This window comes from Chrysoperla carnea, chromosome 1 (assembly GCF_905475395.1).
Source record: "Chrysoperla carnea chromosome 1, inChrCarn1.1, whole genome shotgun sequence".
NCBI lineage: Eukaryota > Metazoa > Arthropoda > Insecta > Neuroptera > Chrysopidae > Chrysoperla > Chrysoperla carnea.
The window spans coordinates 71,693,552-71,720,563 of NC_058337.1; the positions used below are offsets into that span (position 1 = coordinate 71,693,552).

The 27,012-nt window shown below is 31.4% G+C and overlaps 1 protein-coding gene across 1 annotated transcript in view; it reads left to right on the plus strand.

The window, feature by feature from the left end:
- Positions 1 to 27,012, plus strand: part of LOC123301211 (methionine--tRNA ligase, mitochondrial) — a gene marked incomplete at its 3' end in the record, with an annotated part of 158,096 nt that overhangs the window by 125,032 nt on the left and 6,052 nt on the right. The window contains exon 6 of the mRNA XM_044883949.1: positions 20,505 to 20,702. Within this exon, the coding sequence (XP_044739884.1) occupies positions 20,505 to 20,702 (198 nt within the window). The remainder of the gene's footprint in view (positions 1 to 20,504; positions 20,703 to 27,012) is intronic.

A 27,012-nucleotide genomic window follows, 5' to 3' on the forward strand; every position in this document is an offset into this window, starting at 1 on the left:
AACAGATTGTATATTCCATATAAATAACAGTTTTGACTGTCAGTCAATTTGATGTCAGAACAGGGCTGGTCAGTCAGCCTTAATGTAACAATATTATAACTGTTATTTATATGCAATATACAATCAGTATATCAATTTTCATTTATAATCCTCAAATGATCAGCTTTAGTAAATTCAAAGAATCTTTTTTGGGTTGGCTCTCCCATTATATAGTCTATTTCTTTAGAAATTTGGTTCCTAAAAGTTATAATTCTGTTGATTTAAAAAAATTAAAGTAAGAACGTAAAAGCCTAGTTGTGCTACACATTCTTACATATTTGAGACGGCTGTCGTTTTTCATAATATTTTTCATATTGTAACAATAAATATTTAGATGGGGTGCGTTAGCGTATGATATATTGTAAGATATACAAACATATTTGACGAAGTTACGTAGACGGTGAAAATGATCATTAATTAATTAATTAATCGGAGTGAGAGCTACGCTGTAAGCGAGTACCAGGTGTTAAGGTGGGCCCAAAGCAGGGTATCGAGTAATAGAACTCAAAACCATTCCCAGAGGATTTATTCGCTGATCTAATTCCTTGTCAAGGAACCCCAATATGCATCAGTATAGATCAACCTTAATATCACCAGTGTCTGAAACAGTTAGTGTAAAACACCACAAATCTTGGCAAATAACAATTTATTTAACAATATCAAATATATAGCATTTACATTTTTTAACAAGAACTTAATTACCAAAAATGTAATCAATTACACAAACAGCCTAATGGTAGATAAGAATTTATTTAACAATATCAAAAATATAGCATTTACAATTTTTCAAACAAGACTTAAATTACCAAAAAAAATGTAATGAATTACTCAAACAACCTAAAGGTAGGTAACTATTTAATTAACAATATCAAAAACATAGTATTTGACAATTTTTAGCAAGAACTTAAATTACCAAAAACGCAATAAAGTACATATTCATACATATGCGTATACATACCGAAATAAATTTTATCACAAAATCAGACTTGAATAATAGTGAAACGTTCGACACGTTTTACACCAACTTAAATAAGAATAACGACGTTATAACGAACAACAATATTAAACTAATTTACGGAAACTATCAAGAAAAACTTAACAAGTGCGTTCGACATGACGCGTTACGTCTACTGTAGATTAATCGCAACCTTCACTAAAATTAAACCTAGTAATCTACGAAAACATGTATATATGTATCGACTTAAATTTTACCAACGAAAACAGAGCGTACCATAATGAAACTTTAATACGTTTTTACCTATACTTAAAATGAAAACGCCATAATAAACCGCGCTACTAACACGAGTTTACAAAACAATCTTAACCATATATTAATTTTTAAAACTTACTTAAAACGGTATATACCGACCAAAATTTATCAACAAAATCTAGAATGTGTAGACATGAAACGATTAACACGTTTGTAGTTGCAAAAACCGCGACATAAGCATACAAAACTTCTTCAGAAGGCACGTGTTAGATTTTTCTTGAAAACGTTTTATATAACTATTACAAATAGTCTAAGCGCCTTTCACGCCGTGAATATAAAAAAAAACCATAACGCAACATCCTTGGACCAATTGATACGTATGTATCGATTTAAAATTATTAAAATTTACCTCGACATAGCGTGGATTGATTGATAAAAATGCAAGCAAAGCAAAATCAAAAGTTAACAGTACCTTCGAGACATCGTGTATATTCGTAATTATCGTACTTTCAATTCTTTTTAATTTTTTAAAAACCACTAAACCACATTGTGATCTGGTAAGCCATGTTGGTTATCCTCATCGAATGTCAGTGCTCTGTCTTCCATCACGGTCCACCACATAAGAGGAAGCCGTATTTTAATTTTTATAACCATCTAACGAATTTTCTCCCCACTACATTTATTATTAAAAAAAAAACAAAAACCCTAACATTTTTGAAGTTTAACAGACCAATAGATAAAATGAAGGCTAGTGCTAACCGCAAGAAGGTTGAATATGAAGACAACTTCACACTAATGAATGGTTACATCGTAACATCCCAAGCGGCCTAAGGAAAAAAATTTTTGGGAGAACAAAAATTTTTTCTGTATACATATATGTATACTTCTCTTTACGCATATGCTATTGCTTGCATTGTGAATCAAAATACGAAAATTTATATATAAACTTATTAGGTAAAGAAAATTAACTGATAATGTCTCTGAAGGAGCTTACTTAGTAAAATAACTTAATTAGTTAGCTACCACTTCCGTAGGGCTTGATATATTGGATGTGCGACTTCTAAACATTTTCCGAGCCGATTTCTTGAAGTTCCACAGAAACTGGTGTTGTGAATCTAACGATTTTATAAGGACCACTGTATTTATCCATGAATTTCTTATCCCGTTCAGTTGTAGATATTAAGGCATGATTCTTCAACATAACTAATTGGTTTATTTTAAACTTGGATGCGTAATCGAGAGTTGGCTTAGATTTTTTAACAAAATACTCTTTAAGGTTTTTTCTTACAAAACTTAAGTCTGGCTTTTCGTCACATAAATCAATATTGAGTGCGAGATCCATTGAAGTGTTCAATTCTCTGCCAAAAAACACAACCGCCGGCGTACATTTAATCGTTTGATGAAACGATCTATTGTAATTATATACGACATATGGAAGCATATTACTCCACATCTTATGTTGTAAACCATACTGCTTCATAATGGCTGTTAAATTCGTTTTAATATTTTGGTTATTACGTTCACTCATATTGCTTTTTGGGTTATATCCAGATGTAAAAATTGCTTTCACTCCATGAGCCATTAAAAAATCTGCGAGCTTCTGTGCTCTAAAAGCCGATCCGTTGTCCGATGTAAGTAATTTAGGAAAACCATATTGTAAGAAAATCTCTCTTAAGACAGCGGTAGTAACATCCGCAGTTGATCTTCGTGTAGCTTTCGCTACGACATACTTGGAAAATCCATCAACAACCACTAAAATAAAACGGGAAGAATCAGTAGATGTAATTAGGGGACCAATATAGTCTATATATAAATGAGACCACACTTCGTTTGGAGGTATTAAGGCCAGATTTGGAGCACTATTTAAGTTCGACGATTTCGAAGACGCACATACCCTACACTCACTCACAAAAGTTTTTACAGTTTTAAACAATTCTGGGGACCAAAATCTTTTAGCGATGTCCCGGTAGGTTTTTAACGTACCATGGTGCATAGTAGAGTGAAAATATTCCAGAACAAAACTCAACATGGTATTCGGTAACACGATTCTTTTGTTACGATTTTTTCCGACGAAACGACAAAGTAAACCATCACGAATAAAGAAGTTTTTAACATTTTTGCCTGACTTTATGTCAGCGTAAACGGAACTACAATATTCTGAAAGCCTTTGAGCTTCACGTACTGATAAATACCCTTGCGGAGTAGAATGAACTAATGTATTTAATAAAGCCACTGGGTCAGATTCTGAAATACTTTCCTCTTTAACATTTTTATCATTAACATCAAACAAGCGTGACAGAGCGTCACTCACAAAATTGTCCTGTCCGCGAACGTGAATCGGGGTAAAGTTAAAACGTGACATCTGGAGAATCCAGCGCGAAAGTTTATTGAAAGCTTGTGGTTGCTTGAAAATCCAAATTAATGACCTTGCGTCAGTTTCAAGGACGAATTCTCTCTCCAAAAGATAATCTTTGAAATGAGCTAAAGATTTTACGACTGCCAACAATTCAAGTTCATGAGCACAATATCTAAACTCAGCGTTTTGGAGTCTTCTAGAAAAAAATTCTATGGGATGCCTGCCATCGTCAAAATCTTGGCTTAATGTGCCAGCAATACCTTTGGAACTAGCGTCCGTGGTCAAAATAAACTTTCTTTTAAAGTCAGGAAATCTTAATAATGGGGGGGAAATTAATGCCTTTTTTAACTTTTCAAACGATTCATAATGTACCGACTCTATAATGAATTTTGCGTTTTTCTTTTTAAGAGCGTTCAAGGGTGCGACTATTGTACTAAAATTTGGGATAAATTTTGAATAGAAGGCACACATACCAACAAATTTTTGTAAATCTTTAAGCTTTCTAGGAAACGATAAATTTATAATAGCTGCACATTTATCAGGATCGGGAACTCGACCTTGATTTGAAACGACATGGCCCAAAAGTTTTAAACGAGTCATACATAGTTTAACTTTATCCGGGTTCACTGTTAAGTTCAATTCTTTGAATTTTGACAAAACTCTATTAATTTGAGATAAATGTTGGTCCAAGGATGAACTATAAATGATTAAATCATCATAATATTGTAGAAAAAATTGTTCTTTTCTAAACTGAGCGAACTCTCTGACTAAATATCTATTTAAACCTTGAGCGGAATTTACTAAACCAAAAGGCAACACTGAAAAGGCATACTGACCCACCTGCGTAATGATTGCTGTAATATGGCGCGAGTCCTGGCTTAACGGAATTTGGTAAAACGATTGATTTAGATCAAATACAGAAAAGTACTTTGCGGATCCTAGACTATTAAAGATTGTGTTCATTTTACATGCACTAAACGGATCAAACTGAATTTTAGTATTTAAAAAACGATAATCAGCGCATAACCTAACACCACCCGACTGCTTAGCTACGAAAAATACTGGTGAGGCGTATGGACTCTGACACGGGAATAATATACCCGATTCTACTAATTCATTAATATGTTCTTCTAATAAAGGTAGCTTGTCCGGAGGGAGATAGTACGGGCCCTTCCTGACGGGTTCAAAATCTTTTAGGATAATTTTGTACTCATAATTTCTAGCTCGTCCGGGAGTTTTGGTAAGTACCATAGGATAACTACTAATAATACTGTTAAGCCGCTTCTTTTGTAACTCGTTTAATTCAGCCTTAAATTCCGTAATGACCGCGATTGAGTTTTGAAGAAACTTTTGTTTTTCGAAAGGAATAGATACAGCAAGATTAAATGAGAATATGACCCGTGAAATTGAAAAATCTAACAAAATACCGCATGTAGACAGTGTATTGGACCCAATAATTACGTCGTATGGTAAAAATTCGGTAATAAAGAATTTAGCAGTCCATGAATACGAACCTAATTTAAAATGTAAAAGACAAAATTTGTTCAGCTTTAAAGATAAAGCACCAGGCAAATACGCTTCGATTTCAGCTACTTGAATTTTTATTCTACGGGGATCAAAAATTTTTTGGAGACATCTTGTAGTGATTAAATTTAATGTGCTACCTGAATCGAGCAACGTGAGAATTTGGTAATTGTAAAATGAGAGGTAGACTAACGGAAGTTTTGTTTGAACATGTCGAGGTTCAGTAATTAGTTTTTTGGATTCGGTGTATTGGAGCTGGCAAAAGAAACATTGCGATTCAAGGATTCACGATTCTGATTTGCAACGGAAGAATTTTGGTTAGGTACCCTAGAATTTGAAAAACGCGAATTATTATACCTTCTTCTACGGCATTCTGAAATATGATGACCTCTAAATTTACAGTAGCTACAAGTGAGTACCCGACGATTACTTGGATATGAATTATTAGAATTATGATTACTATAAGAATTGGATTTATTGATATCTGAAGTCGAAAATTGTGAGCTACCTTGGACGCAAGAATAACCGTTGCCAGATCCACAGACCGAATTTGCGTTTGAAGCATGGGCCGAAACCATGTTCGGAACCCTATTTGGGCAATTATGTCCCTTTAAGGTGCAGCATTGAAAACTACACATAGCCTGAGGGGCGTTAACGTCGAGAACCGAATTTCTGTTCGGAGACGAATATGAATTTAAATCATTAAAAGTGCATTCCTGAGAACTACACGTGGCCGGTTGGGCATGTAAAGCAGACGAATCTGTAGTCGACCGTAATAAAGCTTCGACCTTTGGCACACCATTCGATTCAAACTGGGTGTGACCTAACGGATTAGAGACGGACGGACTTAAACTTTGCTGCTCAGAATATTGAGACAAATCTCTGACGCGTGATTGAATTTCTTCAACCTTAACGCAGAGTTTCTCTAACTCATCATAGCTATTGGGTTGAGGGTACAGCTTTAAGAGATCAAAGGTTGAATGATTCAAATGAGAAAATATGATTTCAATAACTTCAACAGGACTAAGCTTAGGACAGAGAATCCTTGAATACCTCCGAATATCGGAAGCGAAAGTAAAAAACTTTTCGTTTACATACTGTTTTCTACGAATATTTTTGTCCACCAATTGGTGAAGCTCAGATGGTGACAACAACGCCAAAAGTCTCTGCTTAATAACGACCCACGACAAATCTTGTATGATAAATGAAGCCCATAGTTGTCTAGAGTCAGGCGACATTTTTGAGGTAAGAAACTTTATAATCATATCTTGTTTAAGAACATTTAATGTCATTAAATCTTCGACTTCCATACAGAAATCTACTATGGAAGTAGAAATAAGAATATTTAATACCGGCACGCGAGTAGATAAGTCACGAATTAACGAATTTTCAATGTTAGAAGAACAATTATGTTTAATACTCATCTTAGAAACATTGCTGGTTTGTTGTGACACATTTTCTGTCAGCTGGTTTACGCAATCCACTAGAGTATCCAACTTTTGAGTAACCAATAATAATGTTGCAGCTGTGACAGATCTCCGTGTTAAATATTCACTCGAATATTTATTGTTACATTTGGTAGTAAGCAGAAATAATATGCATCAGTGGGTGCAACGTTTTCTCGTGTAGATTTTCCTTAATAATTTGCTATATATATGTATATGTATGTTTTGAGTTTATTTTGATTTTACTTAACGCTTTGTTTATTTTTTTTTTATGAGAAAAAATTGCATGGATCGAGAATAGTACATAAAAAAATTCGTTAGAAACAAATTGAATCAAGATGCCGGAATCAGCAAATGTTAGTATTGATGGAGAAACACGGAGATCTGTCACAGCTGCAACATTATTATTGGTTACTCAAAAGTTGGATACTCTAGTGGATTGCAGACGCAAAATCAGACTTGAATAATAGTGAAACGTTCGACACGTTTTACACCAACTTAAATAAGAATAACGACGTTATAATGAACAACAATATTAAACTAATTTACGGAAACTACCAAAAAAAACTTAACAAGTGCGTTCGACATGACGCGTTTAATCTAATAAATAGTCGCGTAAATTAGTTAGCTACCACTTCCGTAGGGCTTGATATATTGGATGTGCGACTTCTTAACATTTTCCGAGCCGATTTCTTGAAGTTCCACAGAAACTGGTGTTGTGAATCTAACGATTTTATAAGGACCACTGTATTTATCCATGAATTTCTTATCCCGTTCAGTTGTAGATATTAAGGCATGATTCTTCAACATAACTAATTGGTTTATTTTAAACTTGGATGCGTAATCGAGAGTTGGCTTAGATTTTTTAACAAAATACTCTTTAAGGTTTTTTCTTACAAAACTTAAGTCTGGCTTTTCGTCACATAAATCAATATTGAGTGCGAGATCCATTGAAGTGTTCAATTCTCTGCCAAAAAACACAACCGCCGGCGTACATTTAATCGTTTGATGAAACGATCTATTGTAATTATATACGACATATGGAAGCATATTACTCCACATCTTATGTTGTAAACCATACTGCTTCATAATGGCTGTTAAATTCGTTTTAATATTTTGGTTATTACGTTCACTCATATTGCTTTTTGGGTTATATCCAGATGTAAAAATTGCTTTCACTCCATGAGCCATTAAAAAATCTGCGAGCTTCTGTGCTCTAAAAGCCGATCCGTTGTCCGATGTAAGTAATTTAGGAAAACCATATTGTAAGAAAATCTCTCTTAAGACAGCGGTAGTAACATCCGCAGTTGATCTTCGTGTAGCTTTCGCTACGACATACTTGGAAAATCCATCAACAACCACTAAAATAAAACGGGAAGAATCAGTAGATGTAATTAGGGGACCAATATAGTCTATATATAAATGAGACCACACTTCGTTTGGAGGTATTAAGGCCAGATTTGGAGCACTATTTAACTGGTGCTTTATCTGGTGGTTTGCCTGGTGCTTTATCTTTAAAGCTGAACAAATTTTGTCTTTTACATTTTAAATTAGGTTCGTATTCATGGACTGCTAAATTCTTTATTACCGAATTTTTACCATACGACGTAATTATTGGGTCCAATACACTGTCTACATGCGGTATCTTGTTAGATTTTTCAATTTCACGGGTCATATTCTCATTTAATCTTGCTGTATCTATTCCTTTCGAAAAACAAAAGTTTCTTCAAAACTCAATCGCGGTCATTACGGAATTTAAGGCTGAATTAAACGAGTTACAAAAGAAGCGGCTTAACAGTATTATTAGTAGTTATCCTATGGTACTTACCAAAACTCCCGGACGAGCTAGAAATTATGAGTACAAAATTATCCTAAAAGATTTTGAACCCGTCAGGAAAGGCCCGTACTATCTCCCTCCGGACAAGCTGCCTTTATTGGAGGAACATATTAATGAATTAGTAGAATCGGGTATATTATTCCCCTGTCAGAGTCCATACGCCTCACCAGTATTTTTCGTAGCTAAGCAGTCGGGTGGTGTTAGGTTATGCGCTGATTATCGTTTTTTAAATACTAAAATTCAGTTTGATCCGTTTAGTGCATGTAAAATGAACACAATCTTTAATAGTCTAGGATCCGCAAAGTACTTTTCTGTATTTGATCTAAATCAATCGTTTTACCAAATTCCGTTAAGCCAGGACTCGCGCCATATTACAGCAATCATTACGCAGGTGGGTCAGTATGCCTTTTCAGTGTTGCCTTTTGGTTTAGTAAATTCCGCTCAAGGTTTAAATAGATATCTAGTCAGAGAGTTCGCTCAGTTTAGAAAAGAACAATTTTTTCTACAATATTATGATGATTTAATCATTTATAGTTCATCCTTGGACCAACATCTATCTCAAATTAATAGAGTTTTGTCAAAATTCAAAGAATTGAACTTAACAGTGAACCCGGATAAAGTTAAACTATGTATGACTCGTTTAAAACTTTTGGGCCATGTCGTTTCAAATCAAGGTCGAGTTCCCGATCCTGATAAATGTGCAGCTATTATAAATTTATCGTTTCCTAGAAAGCTTAAAGACTTACAAAAATTTGTTGGTATGTGTGCCTTCTATTCAAAATTTATCCCAAATTTTAGTACAATAGTCGCACCCTTGAACGCTCTTAAAAAGAAAAACGCAAAATTCATTATAGAGTCGGTACATTATGAATCGTTTGAAAAGTTAAAAAAGGCATTAATTTCCCCCCCATTATTAAGATTTCCTGACTTTAAAAGAAAGTTTATTTTGACCACGGACGCTAGTTCCAAAGGTATTGCTGGCACATTAAGCCAAGATTTTGACGATGGCAGGCATCCCATAGAATTTTTTTCTAGAAGACTCCAAAACGCTGAGTTTAGATATTGTGCTCATGAACTTGAATTGTTGGCAGTCGTAAAATCTTTAGCTCATTTCAAAGATTATCTTTTGGAGAGAGAATTCGTCCTTGAAACTGACGCAAGGTCATTAATTTGGATTTTCAAGCAACCACAAGCTTTCAATAAACTTTCGCGCTGGATTCTCCAGATGTCACGTTTTAACTTTACCCCGATTCACGTTCGCGGACAGGACAATTTTGTGAGTGACGCTCTGTCACGCTTGTTTGATGTTAATGATAAAAATGTTAAAGAGGAAAGTATTTCAGAATCTGACCCAGTGGCTTTATTAAATACATTAGTTCATTCTACTCCGCAAGGGTATTTATCAGTACGTGAAGCTCAAAGGCTTTCAGAATATTGTAGTTCCGTTTACGCTGACATAAAGTCAGGCAAAAATGTTAAAAACTTCTTTATTCGTGATGGTTTACTTTGTCGTTTCGTCGGAAAAAATCGTAACAAAAGAATCGTGTTACCGAATACCATGTTGAGTTTTGTTCTGGAATATTTTCACTCTACTATTTTTTTGGACCCAATAATTACGTCGTATGGTAAAAATTCGGTAATAAAGAATTTAGCAGTCCATGAATACGAACCTAATTTAAAATGTAAAAGACAAAATTTGTTCAGCTTTAAAGATAAAGCACCAGGCAAATACGCTTCGATTTCAGCTACTTGAATTTTTATTCTACAGGGATCAAAAATTTTTTGGAGACATCTTGTAGTGATTAAATTTAATGTGCTACCTGAATCGAGCAACGTGAGAATTTGGTAATTGTAAAATGAGAGGTAGACTAACGGAAGTTTTGTTTGAACATGTCGAGGTTCAGTAATTAGTTTTTTGGATTCGGTGTATTGGAGCTGGCAAAAGAAACATTGCGATTCAAGGATTCACGATTCTGATTTGCAACGGAAGAATTTTGGTTAGGTACCCTAGAATTTGAAAAACGCGAATTATTATACCTTCTTCTACGGCATTCTGAAATATGATGACCTCTAAATTTACAGTAGCTACAAGTGAGTACCCGACGATTACTTGGATATGAATTATTAGAATTATGATTACTATAAGAATTGGATTTATTGATATCTGAAGTCGAAAATTGTGAGCTACCTTGGACGCAAGAATAACCGTTGCCAGATCCACAGACCGAATTTGCGTTTGAAGCATGGGCCGAAACCATGTTCGGAACCCTATTTGGGCAATTATGTCCCTTTAAGGTGCAGCATTGAAAACTACACATAGCCTGAGGGGCGTTAACGTCGAGAACCGAATTTCTGTTCGGAGACGAATATGAATTTAAATCATTAAAAGTGCATTCCTGAGAACTACACGTGGCCAGTTGGGCATGTAAAGCAGACGAATCTGTAGTCGACCGTAATAAAGCTTCGACCTTTGGCACACCATTCGATTCAAACTGGGTGTGACCTAACGGATTAGAGACGGACGGACTTAAACTTTGCTGCTCAGAATATTGAGACAAATCTCTGACGCGTGATTGAATTTTGGTCGGTATATACCGTTTTAAGTAAGTTTTAAAATTAATATATGGTTAAGATTGTTTTGTAAACTCGTGTTAGTAGCGCGGTTTATTATGGTGTTTTCATTTTAAGTATAGGTAAAAACGTATTAAAGTTTCATTATGGTACGCTCTGTTTTCGTTGGTAAAATTTAAGTCGATACATATATACATGTTTTAGTAGATTACTAGGTTTAATTTTAGTGAAGGTTGCGATTAATCTATAGTAGACGTAACGCGTCATGTCGAACGCACTTGTTAAGTTTTTCTTGATAGTTTCCGTAAATTAGTTTAATATTGTTGTTCATTATAACGTCGTTATTCTTATTTAAGTTGGTGTAAAACGTGTCGAACGTTTCACTATTATTCAAGTCTGATTTTGTGATAAAATTTATTTCGGTATGTATATGTATATGTATGAATATGTACTTTATTGCATTTTTGGTAATTTAAGTTCTTGCTAAAAATTGTCAAATACTATGTCTTTGATATTGTTAATTAAATAGTTACCTACCTTTAGGTTGTTTGAGTAATTCATTACATTTTTTTTGGTAATTTTTCAAACAAGACTTAAATTACCAAAAAAAATGTAATGAATTACTCAAACAACCTAAAGGTAGGTAACTATTTAATTAACAATATCAAAAACATAGTATTTGACAATTTTTAGCAAGAACTTAAATTACCAAAAACGCAATAAAGTACATATTCATACATATGCGTATACATACCGAAATAAATTTTATCACAAAATCAGACTTGAATAATAGTGAAACGTTCGACACGTTTTACACCAACTTAAATAAGAATAACGACGTTATAACGAACAACAATATTAAACTAATTTACGGAAACTATCAAGAAAAACTTAACAAGTGCGTTCGACATGACGCGTTACGTCTACTGTAGATTAATCGCAACCTTCACTAAAATTAAACCTAGTAATCTACGAAAACATGTATATATGTATCGACTTAAATTTTACCAACGAAAACAGAGCGTACCATAATGAAACTTTAATACGTTTTTACCTATACTTAAAATGAAAACGCCATAATAAACCGCGCTACTAACACGAGTTTACAAAACAATCTTAACCATATATTAATTTTTAAAACTTACTTAAAACGGTATATACCGACCAAAATTTATCAACAAAATCTAGAATGTGTAGACATGAAACGATTAACACGTTTGTAGTTGCAAAAACCGCGACATAAGCATACAAAACTTCTTCAGAAGGCACGTGTTAGATTTTTCTTGAAAACGTTTTATATAACTATTACAAATAGTCTAAGCGCCTTTCACGCCGTGAATATAAAAAAAAACCATAACGCAACATCCTTGGACCAATTGATACGTATGTATCGATTTAAAATTATTAAAATTTACCTCGACATAGCGTGGATTGATTGATAAAAATGCAAGCAAAGCAAAATCAAAAGTTAACAGTACCTTCGAGACATCGTGTATATTCGTAATTATCGTACTTTCAATTCTTTTTAATTTTTTAAAAACCACTAAACCACATTGTGATCTGGTAAGCCATGTTGGTTATCCTCATCGAATGTCAGTGCTCTGTCTTCCATCACGGTCCACCACATAAGAGGAAGCCGTATTTTAATTTTTATAACCATCTAACGAATTTTCTCCCCACTACATTTATTATTAAAAAAAAAACAAAAACCCTAACATTTTTGACGTTTAACAGACCAATAGATAAAATGAAGGCTAGTGCTAACCGCAAGAAGGTTGAATATGAAGACAACTTCACACTAATGAATGGTTACATCGTAACAATATTAATAATTAAAAATAATATGTATATGAAACTTTATCAGTATGGTGTACGTCTTACTAACCGTACCTACACTAAATGCTCAGTAGCTTAATTCACAATTGTAAGTTTTTTAGTATTATTTATTTATTTATTTATTTATTTATTAGTTTAATTTTCCTCTACCAAAATCAGCATATCATACGCGGCTCCTGCGTCACTAAAATTTCTACTATTTTATATCGTTAGAAAGATGCTTAAAAAATCATGAATTGAATGTAGAACGAAGCTGTAGATTTTTTAGAATTTTGTATATATACATATTTTGTATATACAGTTATGAATGTCTTTGTATTTGTATATGGTGCGCCATATTTTCTGTCGATATGTAAACATTGAATAACTTCTGAAAAAACAACCGCTTTCTGTGTATGCGCTATTTTTATTCAATTTGATACTTTTTGGATACATCAGTCAAGTGCCCGCCTCTATTAACCAAAACAAAATGTGCCATTTATCTGCGTTGGCATAAACAGTCACTTTTTGGGTATGTAATGGCGTTTCATTAATCCCGTGAGGATTCTCCATTCTGCAAATGCGGCAATTCTGCATATTAACGCCTCTAGAGAGTGTGAAATGAGCCCCGCCGGTCATCAAAATTTGTTTAAAAATTCAGATTTAGTTTCAACCATTAGAATGACTGTTTAATATTCGAGTGCAAGGCTCTCTCTGATCGATTCAAACAGATAATTGGAACACATTGGTCGTTGATTAACGGAATGTTGACGATCTACCACTGTCTCATGTTCCACAAAAACACCAGACGACGAATAGTGTTGTCAAACGGTGCCTGTTGGTCATGATATTTTCAACGATATGTGCATTGAGTCAATATATAGATGAACGACTATTTGGTATGTACAACGTTAGTATTTCGTCACATTGTTTCGGTTAACGATTTATGGTTAAAATTGTACTGAATTGACGTTTCAAAAACATGTCTAATCATCTCAATCGGTTTACAAATGCCAAACTTCTGCAATGTTTACATACCGACATAAAATATGGCGCACCCTGCATATAAACAAAATAATTTTTTTATTAATTTTTTTAAAAGAAAACATTTATATATTTTTTTGTTATGAATATATCAAGTATTGAAAGATATTTGACTCGAATAGAATATCAAAATATTTAAAGAACTTCATAAAATACAATAATAATAAATATCATCGTATTATATCATTATTCATTCATATGCTGCATACATACATTTTATGAGAGTATGATGATCGATACCAAATGTCTGCTGCTTGATTTTTATAGCAATAACAGGAGACAAATCGTTGAAAAATATCAACGTATCTCTTTAAAATTTCTGCGCACATTCTTGTCTATTATCAATGTCTGTAACTCTGAAAAATATCAAATTGGTGAGTTTTAAAGCGGAAAAAGATTTTACTTTTTTTGAAAAAGTAAATTATCTTTTTCTAATTAATAAGATATTTGGTATTCATATTTTTTTTCCGAAGTCAATAGTAATAGAGATATATTATTCCCTCCCTTTAAACTGAATAATCTTTGTTTAAACATTATCCATTTTCAGTAAAGAACTTCAAATGTATCTAATTGTTGCTTGACTTTTATTGCAATACCCGTCCGCTTTGCTGGGCAATTTCCCCTTAAGACTATCACGTTATAGCCTTCACTTATCCACTCTTTTGTTCACAATTTAATGGATTAACATTTTTTGGTGGGGAACTCCAACTTTTTTGAAAATGAAGTTTCGTCCATGATATTCGCTGACGTTGTAACTTTCTGTAGGTCCAATCATTAAATTTACCTGATTTTTATACTTTTTGGGTCAAAATTACCCAATTCACTGAATTTCATCAACTTCCAAATTAAAATTTTTTTTTGCGAATTTCTTGATTTTATCAAAAGGTTTTGATAAAACTCAGTATATAAGTTAATTTTGATCATGAGTTTCTCATATACGAAATTCACATCCCCTTTTTAAACCCTTAGGAGTTGAATTTCAAAAATCTCTTCTTATTGCACACTTACGTCATTCAAAGAACGTATGTACAAAATTTCAGTCTTCTAGACCTAGCGGCTTGAGCTGTGTGTTGATCGATCAGTCAGCTTGAATTCTTATATATATAGGTATCAGTTTGCTACTTGATATTTATAGCATATATGAGGAGGCAAATTGTTAAAAAATCCGAATAAATATCGCAATAGAAGAATAAAAAAGATAAAATCGAAGATAAAATTGACTATTAACGAAATACAGATTCGTCGAATTCCGTTTCTAATTTTGAGAATTTCTTGGATAATATTAGTCAAGTTGTAATTTTTATAATGAGCAAAATTGTAGAAAATATAATTTATACTATTAAAGAAAAAATTTCAGAATTTTAAAGCCTGTAAATTTATTACGTATCAAAGATATCTAACGTTTGTTCTTTCTTAACAAACTTAGCCCACATCATGAAGGGAATTAAAAAATCCCCACTTATGTCTCACTCTCATAGCTGAAATTGATTAATTCAAAACATTGCGAAAACCCTCTGAACATACATTTGTACATAAAAATACAACAACCTTCCTTTTTGGTTTATCACAGTCAGATTACATCCCACCGTTGTAGTTTGTCTCAGTCGGAGTCTCGTTTTCTACTCACTGAATTTTCAAAATAAATTTTAATATTTCAAAGCTCTATTTTTTATACCATGTTTATATGAAATATATTAGGATATATTGTATTTAGTCCCAAGTTTGTAACGCTTAAAAATATTGATGGTACGAATAAACTTTTGGTATAGGTGTTCATAAAATCATCTAATTACAATTCATTTCTGAATGTCTGTTATCAATCTGTCCGTCTGCGGACACAATAACTCAAAACCAAAAAGAGATAATAAGCTTTTTTATAGCGTGCTTAGGGCGTAAGAAGTGAGGTCGAATTCGTAAATGAGCAACTTAGGTCAATTGGATTCGTAGGACTCATCTTGTAAACTGTTAGAGATAAAACAAAAGTTTAAACGAAAAAAATGTTCCTTATAAAAAAAATTAACAACTTTTGTTTGAAACACGTAAGCATCACTGTTTACCCGTGAGAGCGCAAATTAGATTAAAAACATTATATAGCATGTATACATGTACCTATTGTAAATATTTTATAGTTTATAGGTTACATATATCATGTGTTTGTTTGTTTATTGCATAGAAGAGAGAGAGAAAGAGAGAAATGCTATTCTTATAAGTTTGTGTGCAAGAGTGGTCTTCTTTACCAACATGACAAAAAAAATAAATATTGCCTAATCAACGTTGTCTATACATGGTATTTCAACAATTAATTCAGTCAATTGTTTGTTTCCACTTATTTTTTAAATTAAATTTAAACTAAATAGAATATATTGTATATTTAACGTAAAATATATTCTTTGGTTTTAATATCAACATGTAAAGTTGGTTTTTGTGTTAGACATCTTTGTGTGTATAATATTGTGTAACTTGTTGCTTCTTTGTTTCTTGTTTGCACTCTCATTACAGAATATTTTATTCTATCTACCTTTTAGATGAATCTTTTGTGTGTATATTAAGTGACATAGAAAAACACAGGTATTCACTTTCTGTTTGAAAGTTATTGTTATCACCGCGCGCATATAAAATACAGCCAACAAAACTCTTTGAGATAAAAATAATGGCCATTTTTTTAATTTGTCGATAAGGTATAAGAAAAATAATTGATTTTTCCGTCGTCAGGTTAACTTTCCTATGAGTCTTATTTTTACCAAGATTTTAGAGCGAATCTAAATATTTTTGCAAATTTTATTTAAGCTTAAAGACGTAATTTTGGTCTTCCATGCAACCAACACCCAACAAATCGATAGTACCATTAGTAATTTTAATTTCTTACTAAGCATTCTGTGAGTTTAACATATACAAAAAAATCGACTTATTTATTGTGAGTTATATGTCCAATATTTTCAAGAAAATCTACGACTTTAACATCAGTCAATTGCCAAGCTTCATACAGTTTGTAGACTAATTATTTCGAGGAAAGGTGGAAATGCTTTATGCCTCTTTGGTTGCATGTAAAAAGAGTTTTTTTGAAGTATGCGCTGATTTTTGTGCTGCTATTTGAAAGATGTTCAAAAAGCCAAAAAATTTTCGAAACTTTTATTAATTTTTGACTTATGTCCCATAAAAGGTACATTTACAGAAAATGGTTCTCTTTTACAAATTTAAGTGCATCAAAGTCTATGTGAGATTAGTGTATTTTTTGAATTACGATGTTAGTTTAAGAATGATCATTTCTCTCATTCTTCAAAAAAAAACTTTATTTTCTCAGTGTAAATTTTTAATTGATTTCAAATTTGTATGGTAATTATATAATAATAATAATAACATTAATATGATAGTAATATCGTGAATAAGAAAACAAAAAGAATTTGCTGATACCATGTCTATACCGAGACAACACCTTTATAACAATTTCCAGATTTCCACGATTGTAGTAGCCTACACCCTTGGCCAATATAAGTGTATATTTCCTAGATTAAAAAGCTATTGACCAGGCCCACAAACGTCTTACGTACCACGGTATGTTTGTGTCTTTTAGTTTTTATTTTATATTTTATTTTATTTATGCTTTTTTATACACTATAAAATTTGTACTAACGCTTAATAAAAAAATAATATATTTTAAATTAATGAAACACTCATGCATCCTCTGTACGGGCAGATACAGAGTGGCGATGATTATTCTCTATAGTAAAATTTTTATTTACCGCCGGCGCCGGTACACGAAAAAAAGGTCGTTAGACAGTTTTATACATGTAACAATTTTTTTAATGGATCTAGAATACATGCTTTTAACGCAACGCCTGCAATATTTTATGAGTACAGAAATCAACCAGAAGGATCCACACATGATAAAAAATTTTTATGGGCTTTATTTCTAATTAAATAAACAAAGTTTTATTGATTCCAGAAATCAAGCCGGAAATAAATAAAATACTTGAAACAACACATGCGCTCAAAATAAAAAACTACGTATTTAACCATTTAAAATTTGCATATGTAGTGAGATTTTTCTTGTTATTATCACCAGATTTTATATCCAAGCCTCGTGGTCAGAACTATTCTACGATTATTTCACTTTATTTAGCAAAGTGGACAAAACTTTATAATGAAATGTTTTTTATAAATTAGTATCATGTAATAAAATTTAAGAAGTTCATATATGTGTCACGTTTAGATATTGTCGTTATATATACTTGTTAAAAAAAGTTGATTTTTTAAAAAGTGTTTTCCAACTTTATGGGTATGATCGCCCAAAAATTCCAATTACTTCAAAAATCAAAGGAGTGTCGATCCAATCCGCTAAGTTCATCATCAGACCGTCATTTATCTATACATAAAAAATGGTCGTCATGACAAAAAATGATATCAACCTTATCGATCCGTTCACAAAAATTAGACTATTTCTACTTGCCAATAAGTGGTTTAGATCTGGTCGGTATATATACTCGTTAATAAAAAATTAGTTATTTTTTTTCATTTAAAAAGTATGTTCCAACTTCTGCTTAAAAAAAGTTTAGGGGTATGATCGTTCAACAATTCTAAACACTTAAAAATCAAAGTTAAAGGAATGGGAGGTCCAATCATCATGGCTTCATCATTAAATTGTCATGATAAAACTACTTGTAATAATTGTATAACATTTATTTATAGGCACAATAATTAAATGCTTTAAATGCATATACATTGATATTACGCCTGTAAAATCTTACAAAAAAAAAAGCTAAAATCACAAAACGCGGTTTATTTTTTTGGCATATTATTTGGGCCCCTTAGCGGAGTGTGGAACCACGCTTTGCAAGGAAAAAAAAGTTGTGCTTCCTACGTAATACGTGAAAAAACTGAAAAATTTTCGGACTTTTTTCAGTTTTTGCAGATTAAAACAAAAACTATGGACTTTGGCATTAGTTTAGTTTTGACATATCATTTTGAAAGTATAAGAAATTTGAAAGAATTGAAGCCAATCCCCAGTTCCTATGTTTAATAGTTTTTTGTCGCCCTATTAGCTCCGTTGGTTAAGGCATATATATATATATATATATATATATATATATATATATATATATATATATATATATATATATATATATATATATATATACATTAGTACTAATGTGTTAATATATATAGAAATTATTATCGAAAGAACCTACTTTTCATGAATTTACTAATAGGTATTTTACTGGTTTCGTTTACATATTAAGTTAACATTATACAACAACTAGATCAAAGGAGGTTAATCGTTCGGTATCCCTGTATTGCTTGCATAATATACAGGTTAAAAACATTGCATATTTATTTTTTAATTAAATTTACACTTTTTCTATAACACGTTAATACTACATACTGTTTTCTATAAAATATATTTTTTATAACTGATTTATTATTATTGTAGCTACCATACATGCTTATACTGTATCAATACAAAATGCAAATAAACTTTTCTAAAGTTTCATTAATTATTTTTGTATATGATTGTTCAGTAAGATCGACATAGGTGTGTTAAACAAATATTGTCAAATATTATTATTCATTCAAAACGTTTTGTATGCAATGAGTTCAAAATATACTTGAAATATATAGGGAATAAGCCGGTTTCAATGAAACATTTTGTAACGTCTTCATAGGACACCAAGGCAAATTCAGCCAACTTATCCTAGTCATAGAGGGCAAATTTAGCCCAATTTTTTGTTGTTGAAATGTTGCCTAATTTTGTCATCCAGCTGTTATTTTTTATCACCGAATACGAATAAGTGTCGGATTACACGGTACTGTCACGTCTTTCAAAAATCGTGACTTTTTTTTGTCTAGAATTTAACAAAAAAGCGTCAAAAATACAATTATATCAACATATTAATTGTTTCTAGAGAGTATGATCAGAAACAAATATTTATTTTTTTACAAGCAAAAATGGCACGATTTTCGGAAGATGTGACAGAATCCGTGTAATCCGAAATCGGATTCGTCAGTGAAAAACACCTCTCAGAGCATAATTTGGCCGATAAATACTTAGTTTGGGTCAAAAATGGCACGATTTTCAGAATCCTTGTAATTTGACAGATTCGTACCTACTAGATGACAATTTTGAGTATAAATAAGGATCTATGCCCCACTATGACTAGGTTTAGTTGACTGAATGTTCTTTGGGATCGTATAAACATGTTACAAAAAGTGTCATTAAAATGGGTGCTGTTTCCCAACTTTTCTAATACATCCCGGCTTATTAACTGTACTATATTGGATTTGCTTTCTTAATATTGGCATGGTACATGCTATTTAGAATCGAATTAGTCCATATGACTTTCGATTTTTATTAATCTTTCTTTTCACTCTACAATAATTGGATAAACTTAACAATTTTCGGAGTTTTGGAACACCAGAAGTGGTGTTATTAATATTTTATTTTGAAAAACCACATTTTAACAGCTTAAATAAAAAATTAATCAATTTCTTGTTAAATTGAAATATTGGGTATTTTTTCCCATTCTTTTGTCTTGAAAATTTTCAGAAAAATAAAGAAAATTCCAAATTTTCGGTTTTGTAGTACTTGATCTATAAGCGGAAAGATAGACAGGTGTTGTTGATGAGTTTTATAATAGAAGTACAACTGGTTATTTTTACTTGTTACAGATTACAGCGAAACAAAATTATGTCGTATATTAAATTCTGAATTGGCTGATACTTTTGGTAATTTATTGAGTCGTTGTTGTGGTAAAGCATTGAATCCAGAACAAATATTTCCAACGATTGATGAAGAAACATTACATGAACTATGTTTAAAAGAAGATGTTACACGTCGCTTATTGGAAAGTGTTGAAACATTACCCGGTAAGAATATGTATTATTATGGTTGAAAATATTGGCTTAATTAATTTGGCTATAATGTTTAGATGATTGTTTTGCGATAACAAACACAATTACCATTAAAATAATTACGTTGGAAAATTTTTATCGTCTTATCTTTAGTAGTTAGTTTTGTATATTTCATAAACGAAACGTCGGAATCTGCTTTTTTGATATTTTGTGAATTAGATACTCAGGAGAAACATAATTAGCTAAGAATATGTTTTTAACTTATTCTTTCGCATCAACTATTTTTCCATGTAATTAAAGTTTTCTATACTCTTTCTCTAATAGTTTTCTTTTTGTATGCTTATAACTAGGTAACATTCTTAAATAAATAGATGTGTTAATTTACATTATTTAGATTTCATTTCAATCGTGAAAATTATTTAAATAAGTTTTTACTTTTTACCATTAAAGAAACGGTGTGATGTGGTGGAAGAACAATTTCAGTATTTACTTATTAAAAATTATAATAATTATTATTATACGAATTTTTTTTATAATAAAATAAAATAATTTAATTTAAATTTATAATAGGTACAATGTTAACTTAATTTTACATAAAATATTATACGTTTAACTAACTTAACAACGTAGCGATGAATTATTTCTACCAAGTGTTTTCCAAAAATTTCAACTATTTGAAGAAGTTTTTAATTAATATTTGAAGTAAAAAATCTAGAAAAGTCTAACAATATACTTCAGGCCAAGCCTGTCAACCCTGTCCAATTTTGATTGTAACCTGGACTACTGGCATTAGAACATAACAAAAGAGTTGTCAATAAAACTTTTCTCTTTGCTTAATTGAATGTCCGCAAATGGTAGCTATAAGAGTTATGCCATCTTCCATATAACTAAAATCAGAACATTTCAAGAATATCTGGCGTATTCAAAATGACATAAGTTGCAACCCAAGTATTTTTTTGTGGATATTACTATGTCAGTATCACTGTGAACGCCATACTGATTTGACCATTGAGGGAAAGTCTAGTCTACAGTACAGAGAGGGGGTATAGTTTCGTGATTAACATACTTACGAAACTTCGTGAGTGGCTTTCATTTCAGTGTAGCCTACAATATTTACATTTACGAAAACTTTGAAATTGGGGCGCTTTCAACATACGGAAGACGGGATACATGTCAATTAAACGACCAATTGAAAAAATATTAACAACCGTTTCTTGTTTTCTTGAATGCAAGAAGATATATAAATATAATATGAGAGAATAATAGTGGCTAACAAAAGTATTGGGCCGTTTGGTGTGACCTCCTCTCCCAACATGTCGGAAAAACGGGGGTATGAAAATTTATGAACAACCGGCTAATTTTTACACAATTGTTTAATAAATAGAAGTAAAATTAAATGTACATACGGGCCTACATATTACATGAGCCGTTTTGTCAGACCTTAACCTTAAACATGTCAGTTTAACGACTATATGTTTTATTATGCTATCACCCAAATTTCCAAAGTTTACGTAAATAAAAATGTTGTAGGTTACACTGAAATGAAGCCACTCACAAGTTTTGTGAGAGTGATAGTCACGAAATCATACCCCCTCTGTACTGTAGACTATAACATTAGCAATAGTTATAGACGAGTGATTGAATTATAGGCGTCTGGCACATACTGGTTGGCGATACGCACAATACTTCTGGGGGATAGCCCTATTAAATACTGTAATATTACTTATGCTAACATATATACTAAGGTATCAGCCTCTATACCATACCAGCATTGTAGTAAGCCATACCATCATTGTAGTACTTTTGTATGTACCTCAAAGAGTGCTAGAAAATTTTATAATTGTGATAAAATTGTAATCTCGCCACAGATTTTGAACCTTGGATGCTAAATAAATTTTTCAATCGAGTTTGCCGCAGATTTTAACTATTAATTATGTTTGTTTAATAACTGCCACTCATTTTTAGTGATGTATTTCTTATAAACACTCGGTATAAAACAGTAGTTTTAAATATTATTTATTTTAGAACACGGTAACTTTTATTATAATGAATATATACTTTTTCTATATATAAATATTTGTTAAGTTTTTGGTTTTTCATGTATTATGTATTTTCTATGTGGTAAACGAAAACAAACTGGTAACGTACCTTTACATAAATTTCCACAAACATTTGTGTGATTTCCATGAATTTGACATTCTCATTCATTCTTATTTGTGGTTATAATTCCTATAAATGTTTTGTATATATTTCATTTACAAATTAAAATTTCCATTTTAACGCCATGTAAAACAATTTTAAAACTTTTTTGCTTTAATTTATCGTCATGTTTTAATGAAATTTATTATACTTTTGTTTTATATATTTTCAGCAATGAGTTAAGTAAACCAAGATTGCTAGCGATTTAAAAGTTTTAATACAAAAAGTGTTCTGGAAAGTGCCTCATGTTTTCTACTTTTTGAAAAAGCTTTCTTACTTATTAAAGTAAAAGTAAAAGTGTTTTGCGATTATTATACTAATATTTGATATTGAAAACCCCTGCGTAAAACAGTAAACTATTTAATTTGCACATTACGAGAAAATTTAATTTAATTTCCAAACGCCTATTTCTAAAATGCACCCACTATTTTTTTTGGAAATATACCCGTAATGAATGCAGTATACAGCATGTCTTTTTTAAATTGACAAATGCTTGATACTCGAAAAAAAGTTATAACGATAAGAATACTTTAAACAAAAAATGTTGGTTCTATAGGCGCACATCTTACGCAGATATTAAACCTGACCTAGGTTTTCAAGCTCAATGAAAAGCTCACTCTTCTTCATAATTGGTAATCGATAGATGAACACTTTAAATAAGAAAGTTGTAATTTGATTAGAAATGGACTAAGCGTACTAACTGAAAAAGTAGACAATTTACAAAAATAATTCGTTACAGGGCAAACTCAGCAGGAAAAGGTCGATAAAGGGGTTACAAATGTTGGGTAAAAAATCGAACAGCTGAATTTTGGCTGGTGAAAAGTGGTGGTGGTTTAAAGAGGTGGCAAACGGTTTTTGCGATTTGCGGCGTAAATACTCGTCCTATCAAAAAAAGTATTTTTGGTTTTTAATTTTTTATTCCGCGAAAAAAATGCAATCGTTATGTAATTTTTTTTGCGTATACACCGAGTGATTATTTTCTGCGATTTGGAAAATGTAATTTTCTATGAATCAAATAATACAAAAATATGGTTGGAAGAAATTTATACCAAAGCGTTTAGAATGTACAAAATTTAAAAAAAAATTTGGGAAACAATTTTTTTGAACCTTTGCTGTATTTAAGGTATTTGTTATTTTACCAAAGTGCGAGGGCTTTCATGTATTCCATGTTAATAACATGAAATCATAATTGCAGAAGTTTTTATTGCGGATTAAAATTAAAATTGCAAAAATTGTGTTTTTCCAAAATGGCATATTTTGAAGTCTAAAAGATATTTTAAGATCTACCAACTATATCGTTGAGAAAACTATAAAAATTTTATATATTTGTGTTAAAAAAAAGTTTTATTACACGGGATTGATTTAAATTATCGGGATGGATATAGATTAAATATTATATTACGAGTTTAATATACTTAAATATAGAAATGCTTTTAAAAGTTTGAGGGACGGAGAATCCACCCCATCACCCAAAACTTCTTTCTCTTGGAGATAAACGTTATACGTTTTAAATATAAATTTGAACATACTAATTATTATTAGCAGGGGAAGAAGTAGTACCAGTGTACACATATGAACATTGTTAAACATTGATTAAAGAGTGGAAGTCTTAGTAACCATGATAAATGAAGTGTATTCTATAGTAAAGTACTATAATATAGTATGAATCACATGCTAGTATACCTTTAATAAGCACCACCTCTTTACAATACTTAATCTAACAGTGAACACCACCATAAAAGTGAAAGTGTTCTGTTCACTAAAGGCCTAGTAATAGCCTGGTATTTTAATGACCCGGGGATAATGAGTTCTTTTTCTTACTTGATAAGTAATTATAAAGGAGACAATAACTCCTTCGACTCTATCTAGCGATATAAAAAATAACTATAGTTTGCAACGCCCATAGATGCATGATATTTTACGGAAAAGATGGTATGTGCATACGGTTTACAATCAAGTAAAGCATACGCACGTACCATACACAAATAAAAGAGACAGCACATAAAGTAGGTATCTTTTGCCTTTTTATTCAATGAAAAAAGTTGTTTCAGTATCTCTACACTTTGCTTAATCCCACATACATCACGATACGCCGTTTAAAATATAAGCATCTCAAAATTTAACCTTATATTTAAAACTGAAATATAACCAACAAATAAAAATTGAATTTGATAGAAAATGATTTAGGCCAGAAAACACAATTTTGTCTTGATACAGTTGCTATCTCCAAGACTTCAATAACTACCTAAAAACTAAAAAAGGAACAAGGTACATTGTATACATATTAGTACTTTATACAAAGTTAAACACTAGGTCTCGAGTGTTTAGATTATACAAATATTGACTTTTGATGATATGCTTTCGTTATTATACATACTACCGTCAAACCGTACAATTTTTGACAATATTCATTACAGAATTACTCTGTAACTACTTATTGATAATTAGAACAAACAATGGAAAATCATGCAATTTCCAACTATAACTTAATATTTTTTTAACTCAGTTGTATTAATATTTTGAAAAATAAATTGTAAACAGCTATTTTTGAGTATGCATGTTACAAGTATTTGCAAGTTTACATGTTTTTGTATTTGTAACCTTACGTAGCCTTTCATAGGGCGTGGAGTAGTACTTTCTAAGTACAACTGATTTGTGTTTGCTGTCACGTGACCGGATGTATAATTTTAAAGAATTTATTTAAAAAAAATAATGATAATCATTATATTTTATAAAAATTAATTTTGTGTTTTGTTATCTACATATCCTGATTAATCATTATAAACTTTTATTCTTTTGCACAAAGCCTATTCTCTTTACCATTTTGGGTGAAAATGACACCGTGTTTCACTTAAAATATAACCCTAACGAATGGGTAAAACATATCTTGACCATTCAGTAATATTGATTGTGATACGTCTGTGAATTTAAATAACAACAACAAATTTAAATATATAATATAATATTGTATATTGATTTTAAAATAGTTAAGAGGGAGTTTTTAGTTACAACTGACCTAAATCTAGAAATAACTGGAATATATTCCAATAACTCTATGTCTAATCCTAACACTGATTGATGTATGTATATGGATATATATTCATACCATTGGAAATAATACTTATTATATTAGCTGTATAGTAATCATTCATAATGTAATTTTAGAAAAAAAAAATTTATATATGTTTATATGAATTATTTCAGTTAAACTGGAAGAATGAAATTTAACATCTCAATAAATTTAACATCTTAACCTCAGTTGCTGGCGTTCGAGTGTATTAGTGATTTGATATTTTTAAAGTTGAAAATTGGGTTATAGATATTTAAAAGGACGTAAAAGAACATGCCTAAAGTTTCTGTCTTGTGGTGCTTTTGGAAAATTGGGAAAATGGAAACAAAAAATTTTAAATACCGTTTTCCTTCAACTATACATAAACTAAAAAAAAAACTATACATTAATTTTATCTGGCATAATTGTGCACATTTTTATTATTTATTCGATTTTCCACAAAAAAAATCGTAGTGCTTCAGCTGCGAAGCTAAGCGAATTCCCTCAAAGATTGAAAAAATAACACACTTTCCTTAAAATCGAATATTGTATTTTTAGTTTTTCAAGAATTTTTATTTCGAAAACTAAACATCTAGAGAAAAAATTACAAGAGTACGTTTTTGCTTAAAACTGATAAAAAAATACAAAAATATGTTTTATTTTGAACTAATTCAAAATTTTGTACTTTGCTCACCCCCATTCAGAGCTAGTTATTCAGAATGAAATATACTTAAACGATCAAACGAACTTACCTGTACGTGAAGTTCGATCGTAATTATACGATATTTTCGCCGAAATGATTACATGAGTAGTGACATCTCTTGTTGCTACTTATAACCACGTTTTTTAGAGTTCAAGTTTTGAACTTGGCGCCTTCCTTAGAGGTAGCGGCCTTTTACTGTAACTATCTTCATAACTTTCAAAGCCTAAAAAATTGTTCGAGAAAATTATGGGAAAGGATATTCTTTAAGAATTTCCTAGGGATTTAGTGTATGGGTGGGACTGTAATCATTTCGGCGAAAATATCGTATAATTACGATCGAACTTCACGTACAGGTAAGTTCGTTTGATCGTTTA